General features: G+C 40.0%; 1 protein-coding gene across 3 annotated transcripts in view; it reads left to right on the top strand.

Moving 5' to 3' along the window:
* Positions 1-8,457, top strand: part of spata2l (spermatogenesis associated 2-like) — a 20,158-nt gene extending 11,701 nt beyond the window's left edge. For all 3 annotated transcript variants that reach the window (XM_020516296.2, XM_048606054.1, XM_048606055.1), the window contains 2 exons: positions 6,804-7,113; positions 7,437-8,457. In XM_020516296.2, the coding sequence (XP_020371885.1) occupies positions 6,805-7,113; positions 7,437-8,456 (1,329 nt within the window). In that variant the 5' untranslated portion in view covers position 6,804 and the 3' untranslated portion in view covers position 8,457. The remainder of the gene's footprint in view (positions 1-6,803; positions 7,114-7,436) is intronic.

Below are 8,457 nucleotides of genomic sequence, written 5' to 3'. Positions count from 1 at the left end.
TCTAGGCCTGAAACGTCAGCCTTCCTGCTCCTCTGATGCTGCTTGGCCTGCTGTGTTCATCCAGCTCTACACCTTGTTATCTCACTTCCTTGTACTAAATGCTTACTAAGCAGGAAGTTTTGGAGGAAGGCACTGAGTTTGTTGGTAAATTGAAGGAGGATTTTGGGGCCATTTAATACCACTTATCTAGACATTCTGCTGCAGCTGGTTTTGTAGAATTAATAAACGAAGATTAAACCCCAAAGATATTTTGACACTTTTAAAACACTGCTTTTATAGAGTCATAATGATGTGCAGCGTGAAAACAGACCCCTCGGTCCAACTTGTCCATGCTGACCAGATATCTAAATAAATCTAGTCCCATTTGGCCCATATCCCTCTTAAGCCCTTCCTATTCATGTAACCATCCAGATGCCTCTTAAATGTTGTAATTGTACCAGTCTCCCCAACTTCCTCGGGCAGCTCATTCCATACAATCGCCACCCTCTGTGTGAAAAAGTGGCCCCTTAGGTCCCTTTTAAATCTTTCCCCTCCTCATCTTAAACCTATGCCCTCTAGTTTTGGACTCATTCATCCCAGGGAAAAGACTTTGCCTATTTACCCTATCCAAGCCCCTCATGATTTTATAAACCTCTATAACGTCACTCCTCAGCTTCCGATGCTCCAGGGAAAATAGCCCCAGCCTATTCAGCCTCTCCCTATAGCTCAAATCCTCCAACCCTAGCAACATCCTTATAAATCTTTTCTGAACTCTTTCAAGTTTCACAGCACCATTCCTATAGGAGGGAGACCAGAATTGCACGCCGTGTTTCAATAGTGGCCTAATCAATGTCCTGTACAGCAGCAACATGACCTCCCAACTCCAGTACTCAATGCACTGACCAATAAAGGCAAGCATACCGAACACCACCTTCACTATCCTGTCTACCTGCGACCCTACTTTTAAGGAACCAGGAACCTGCACTCCAAGGTTTCTTTGTTCAGTGACACTCCCCAGGAACTTATCATTAAATGTATAATTCCTGCCCTGATTTGCTTTTCCAAAATACAGCACCTCACATTCATCTAAACTAAACTTCATCTTGCACTCCTCAGCCTATTGGCCCATCTGATCAAGATCCCGTTGTACTCTGAAGTAACCTTCGCTGTCCACTACACCTCCAATTTTGGTGTCATCTGCAAACTTACTCACAAGATCTCCTATGTTCAAATCCAAATCACTTATATAAATGATGCCTTTTCAAAGGGGTTTGTGAAAGTTTTGGATTCCTAAACTTCTTATTAGGATAGCGAATTGTGAGGATGATGCTGAGTGGCTTCAGCAGGACATTGACAAGTTAGTCAAATAGGCAGACACCCAGCAAATGAATTTCAATGCAGAGAAATCCGAGATAAAGCATTTTGGGTACAAGAAACATGGAGAGTCAATACAGGCTGAACGGTAGGGACTTCCGAGATTATGTGCTTAATTCTGTAAAGTTGGCCAGGCAAGTTGAAACAGTTGTTATGAAGATCCTTGGGTTCATAAACAAAGGCATAGAATATTAAAACAAGGAAGAGATGCTGTGTCTCTACAAATCATTGGTCAGGCCACTTTTGGACAATTGTTCTGAAGAAGGGTTACTTGACCCAAAATGCTAACTCTGATTTTTTTTCCACAGATGCTGCCAGACCTGCTGAGTTTTTCCAGTAGTTTCTGTTTTTGTTTCTGATTTCCAGCGTCCACAGTTCTTTTGGTTTGTTGTTTTGGAGTATTGTGTTCAGTTCTAGGCATCTTTTATTGAAGGAAGAACATTTAAAGCCCTGTTGAGAGTTCAAAGGAGATTTACTAGAATGATCCAAGGAACTCCAAATACAAGAAAAGATTCGAGAAATTGGACTTATTCTCCTTGGAACAGAGAAGATTAGGGTGACCTCATTGAGGTGTTAAAAGTTATGAACCGTTCTTACAGCGTAAAGAAGGATGACATGTTTCCATTAGTTGCTATGTCTGTGACTAGGGGAATTGAGAAACTCAAGAAAAATGCTGCATTTTAATCCTTTGTAAAGCAGCTCATAGGTTTGTACAGCACAGAAACATGTCCATGCCAACCAGGTTTCCTAAACTGAACTGATTCCATTTGCCTGCGTTTGGCTGACATTCCTCTAAACTTTTCCTGTTCGTTTACCTGTCCAAATGTCTTTTAAATATTGTAAGTGCACCTGCATCTACCACTTCCTGTGGTAGCTTGTTCCATACCCACACCACCCTCTATGTCTCAAAAAAAGTTGTCACTCAGGTCGCTTTTAAATCTATCCCCTCTCACCTTAAACCTATGCCCTCTAGTTTTGCACTCCCCTACCTTGGGAAAAGACCTTGGCTATTTACCTTATCTATGTGCCTCATGATTTTATGAACTTCTGTAAGGTCAGCCTCCAACCTCCGACGCTCCAGGAAAAGAAGTCCCAACCTCTCCAGCCACCTTTTATAGTTTAATAACATCCTTCGTATAGCAGGGCGACCAGAATTGGAAACATTACTCCAAATGTAGCCTTACCAATGTCTTGTACAGCTGTAACATCATGTCCCAACTCCTGTACTCAATGTTCTGACCGATGAAGGCATTCATGCCAAACACCACCTTCACCAGCCTGTCTACCTGTGATGCCATTTTCAAAGAACTATGTACCTGCACCCCTAGGTATCTATTTTGTTTTAAATATTAAATATTGCATATTAAACTGGCCAAACATCAGACTTTTCATGTTCAAAAGTGGGCACTGCCATCGATTAAAGATGTAGGAAATTCAGCTGGGTCAGGCAGCATCTGTGGAGAAAACAGAGTTAAGATTTAGGATTGATAAATTTCATTGCTCTGAAATATCTTTCTCCACACAAGCTTCCTGACCTCCGTTTTTCCAGTCTTTTTTTCTCTCATTTCTGATTTCCAGTATCTGCAGTGTTTTGCTTTTCTCGTTCAAAACATAGGAGCTCTTTCCAAACATGAAAGCAGCGAACAGAAGATCGAGCGGCTGGACTTCAGCCTGCTTTCTATCAGACATGCATCTGCTGGGGCTTTGGGCTCAGTTGTTTTATACCCATTTGTTCTAGGCAGAAGCGTAGATATGGGCTTTTACTAAACTTTTCCATAACTGTTTGTCAACTGCAGAAATAAAGATATGGCCCATGAAAACATGCAAAAAGAGAGTTCCTTAAATTACCACTTAAAACAACCACTTTAAATTCCTTTTAAATTAATGGAGCATTGAATTGGTAAATCATGTCACGAACATCAACGGTCATAATCCCTGGTGACCTGAGTGTCACTCAGCTTTATGGTTTGCGTTTGATCTCTTTGTTATTACGTACTGGGATACATTGAAAACTGTTGGTTTGTGTGCTAAACAGACAAATCATCCCTTACAAAGTGCATCAGACTAGCCGAACAGAGTGCAGAATACAGTGTTACAGCCACAGAGAACGTGCAGAGAGAGGGAGAAATCAGAATTTGAGAGGTCCATTCAAAAGCCTGATAACAGCTGTGGAGAAGCTGTTCTTGAATTTGTTTGTACATGTATTCAAACTTTTATATCTTCTGCCTAATGGAAGAGGGTGTGGGAAGGGTCTTTGATTATGTTGCTTGCTTTCCCAAGCCAGTGGGAAGTATAGATGGAGTCAATGGATGGAAGGCTGGCTTGCGTGATGGACTGGGCTATGTTCTCAACTCTCTATAGTTTCTTGCGGTCTTGGGAAGAGCAATTGCCATACTATGCTGTGATGCATCCACATAAGATGCTTTATATGGCGCATCTATAAAAGTTGGTAAGAGTCTTTCTGGACATGCAGAATTTCCTTAGCCTCCTGAGAAAGTAGAGACATTGTTGTGTATTCTTGACCCTTGCTAACAACATGGGTGGACCAGGACAAATTGTTGGTGATCATCACTCCCAGGAACGTGACGTCTCAACCATCTCCACTTCAGCATCATTGATGCTGAGGCGTGCCCTCCACTCTGCTTCCTGAAGTCAATGACCAGCTGCTTCATTTTGCTGACATTGATGGAGAGATTGTTGGCTTTACATCATGCCGCTAAGCACTCTATCCCTTTCTTGTATTCTGTCCCATCATTGTTTGAGATCCAACCTGCAATGGTGGTGTTGTCTTGTTGTCTTAGGCAAACTTGTAAACTGAGTTGGAGCAGTGCTTGGTCACACAGTCGTGAGTGCATAAGGAGTATAGCAGGGGGCTGAGTACCCAGCCTTGTAGGGCAACAGTGTTGAAGATTATGGTGGAAGAGGTGTTGTTACCTGTTCCTACTGATTGCGGTTTATGGATCAGAAAGTCAAGGATCCAGTTACAGAGGGGCAAGCCGAGACCTAGGTCATGGACTTTAGAGATGAGTTTGTTTCAAATTATGGTAGTGAAGGCAGAGCTGGTGGACCAAACGGCGCACAGTTAAATATGTAGTTCTGAGTGATGTGGGAGATTTTGATTCATTGAGCACTTGCATCGGTACTCTGAAAGGAGGGTACGGATTCTTTGAGACTTATACCAGGCTGGGAACATTGTCATGTTAAACCAAATAACTAGGGCTTTAATTTAAAATGGATCAGGTGGAGTCAGAATTTGGGTGCGAAAAAGTTTATGAATCTAAAGGAAGAAATCCAGGCCAGAGAGTAGCTTGGCAACTTGGATAAAGAAAATTTAAGTCTATTGGAAAGGGGCAGGGTGTGTAACAATGAAGTCCAGTCGTGAATAAGGTCAAACTGGGAAAATTAAAATCAATGGTGCTGGAATCAAAATGCATAAAGCATTTAAAACAAGAGGAAAACCAGTGGCACAAATAAAGATAAATTGACTTGATCTACTGGCCATGATTGCATGATAGACAAAGTTGAGGAAAAAATGTTGTGGTGTACTTGATGTTTCAAACTGAAAGATACAATGGAAAGAATGTTGGGAGAAGCCTTGACGATAAAGGGATATAGAAGGACAGTCGTGAGGAAGGATCCCAAAGAGCAGAGTTATTATCACAGGGATGAGAAAGAAGAAGGGACATCAAATATAGGAGTAAGTTGCAGGCCTCCCTGCAGCAACTATCCTATTAGAGCATTAATCAAGAATCTCTGAAATAGAGAAGGAACTGGTAATAAAAGTAATTTATTAACGGCTTTGACAAATTAAATAGATAAAAATATGTTGGAGGATCGATTCACGGTATAGTTTTGAGACAGTTTCCTAGAACACAGGAGGCTATTTTAATATGGTTTTTTGTTCAAAAAATAATAACTTAAAATGTGTCAGAGGAGTTTAGAAGAGAGGTGTTTAGAATAATTTGATTATCCTTGTAGGTGCAGCATAATGTTAACATGCAGATATTACGAATGATTCTGAAAATAAGTTTATGTTGCCCTTTATTGCCAAGATATTGGAATATGGAAAGAGGAGTATTTTATTGTAGTTGTAGAGTCATTGAAGTCACACTTGAAGTACCACATAAAATTTTGGCTCCATATGTAAGGATATACTTGCACTAGGAATGAAAATTTCATTAAGTTGATACCTGGAATATGTTGTAATTGATGTTTATAAATTGTGGGATTGTAGCTTTAAATGTTGGATAATGAAACGAGTCACCTGATCTCTGATATTTTTCACTTTAGACCTTTTTATTAATCCTCTCTCATTGCACAATATCAGATACAGGGAAGCATGCACTTTACTTGGCTCCAGAACATGCTATTCTCAGAAACCATTGTGGAAAAAAAATAAATTCCTCATTTAGGCTACATTTACCTAGCTGATCTTTTTTTTCCAGTCTGTTTAGATTTAAATAAGTCTGACGAGCTTCCATTATTTCTTCCTTTTATACTCCATCCTCCTGTGTTAGCAGCCGTACACTACTCCCAAAAGTAACTTCTTGTCTACATTATTTCTAACCACCACTCAAACTGCTTTTGCATCCTGAACTTTGATCATCCTTCTCTATTTTTTTAATGCCATAATTAGTAGAGAGAGCCACCTCTCCATCTTTTTCTGGCACCCTGTCCTTCTATCCTTCCTAAAGTCTGGGGGATATCAAGAAACTTTACTTTGTTTTTAGTACTTTTGTGCTAAATGTAAAGTGGCATGATGAGATAACATACCAAAACTATACTGTCAACGTTTGCTGTTAAGTAAACTAACATTTGTGTTTGTGTGCTACACCTTCCTGTGAAATACAGGGCCTGGGTGCATAAGGTGCTAAGTACTGGGGCCTATGTTTTTGTGGGGTGGGAGATCTTGTGCTGCGATGAATCTGGGCCAGGAGTGGCCAGTTGAATTGAGCTGAGTCCAGGCAGCATGTGCAACAGGGAGTGCGCTTCGCCCCTGATCTGGACAAGAAAACAGGACCAGGAGGGACATGCATTGATCTGAGTCTGGGCTGCAAGCTTGGGGGAATGGGGACTGTTACGTGATCTGTATCTGAAGCTTGCTGCCACCTTTTCCCACTGGGGTCAAAGGGGCTATGGTCTTAGGAGGAAGCAGATAAGGGGAAAAGTGATTGAAAGAGTGCGGACAGAAGGAGAGGAGGAAGTTGCAGTGATAAGGGGTTGTTGATTCAAACCCCTTTTATTTAAGAGGGGAAAATTATGGTGGTAATTAGAGGTGAGGTCTGAAGATTTTGTTGCCTATTTTCTGCCTATCTATTAATAAATCTTTACAATGCTGTCTGTCTCAGGCATGCTTTATCTTTCAGTACCACATTGAGGTAATAGAAACAAATCTATTGATCTGAAATTTATCCTAATAGATTAAGTGGTATTGGATTTCTTTCTTTCAGAATGAACACTGGATTTAGAATTATTTTTGATCAATATAAGAAGCTGTATGAAGATGGTTTTTCAGGGCAAAATACGACCTGCCATGATGAAGAATTAAAAGGATTGGTCAAACAGAAGTTAATAGAAAGGGCTGCAGATTTAGCCCATTTCCTACAGGATGATATGGTTGAAATTATTTCCAAGTCTTTGCACAAGACAATGAATTACGCAAGTACATTAAAGTTGCTGATTGGGGCTTTTGAATTACTGGAGTTAGCCGCTGTCAACCTCTTCCTGTACCCATGGAGAAATGAATTCAAAACAATTAAAGTAAGTCTCTTCCCAAATGTTCATACAGTGACTTGCTAGTTACATTGTTCTCTTGCACAGTATAGAATTGATATTGAGGGATTGAAATGTTAAATATGTTGGAACAGCAATTTTAAATGTATTGCTTTCATTATGTTCACCTTCAGTCTCAAAATGAATATTCCTTTATCACATGTATATCCAAAATTTGGGTACTCGCGATTATCCAGCAATTTCCAGCATGTGCTGGGTTGAGAGGTATAAGTATCTTCCATTTGAGGCTCTATGCTAGTTGATACTGTTCATTACTTTTGTATAAATAAATATCTTATCTTTTACTTTAGATGTTTTCAGGAGCGTATGTGCACTACCTAAAACCTGCAATCTGTAATGAAGACCTGATAAGATTCTTTAAGAAAATGGGCTATACATTAAAGGATAACCTCCAACTAGAAATTAAAGACCTACCACATTCTTTGGAATTGATCAGGCTGGCATTTGAATTCTTTGTTACGAGGATTGAATGTGAAATCTTGTTGGAAATTGTAGACAAGTTGGAGCACTACAAAGTTTCAGTTGATGAATTGCTTCAAGAAAGGAAATTGATGGAAAACATTGATATTTGTGTGAATAAACTGAAGTGCCTTCCTGCTGCTGACAGAAATCCAAGAGAAAACCTACTTAGAAAGACACTTCCCACTGAAGATAGTGTTGGCAAGGACTTAAGAGGGATTTCTAGTGTAAAAAATCAAGCCAGTTCTCAATCCCAGAGGGAGTATGATGGAAATGCAATCCATTCACCGACATGGAAGTCCGTGTGGCCTGCTCCTGAATGCCAATGCAAGAATGATGATTATAACAAACACTTTACTGGAATCCCTGATACTAATTGTGTTCCTTCAATGAACCAAGACCCTGCAAAAGATGGATGTGCATTTAACTCAATTAGTAACTCTTATACAGATAGAGATAGGAAAATGGTATTATTGGAAAACATTGATGCTAAGAACTACAAACAGCATTGCTGCCTTGGTAACGGTGAATCTGTTCACTTCTGTTGTGAAACATGTCTCTTGTTACACACTATTATGTGTGAAGCTGTTGAAAACTGTACCAGTCATGGTCATTCCTTTACATTTTTTGGTGCTCAAAGCTCAACATATTTGCCAAAAGCTGAAGCTTCTAATAGTGACTTAAAAGGGCTATCATATGCAGACATAGTAAAAACAGATTCAAACTGTGGTATTTGTCAACGTGCGTCTGTAAGGTTTCTTTGTGAATGTGGTATGCGTGTGTGTGGTTACTGCGGTTATGAAAATATTTTGCTCTGCAAGATCTGTGGCAATAAAATTTCAAAAGCTTGAA

The sequence above is a fragment of the Rhincodon typus genome, chromosome 15, assembly GCF_021869965.1.
Source record: "Rhincodon typus isolate 14 chromosome 15, sRhiTyp1.1, whole genome shotgun sequence".
Lineage (NCBI taxonomy): Eukaryota > Metazoa > Chordata > Chondrichthyes > Orectolobiformes > Rhincodontidae > Rhincodon > Rhincodon typus.
This window is presented reverse-complemented; position numbering and strand designations above follow the sequence as displayed.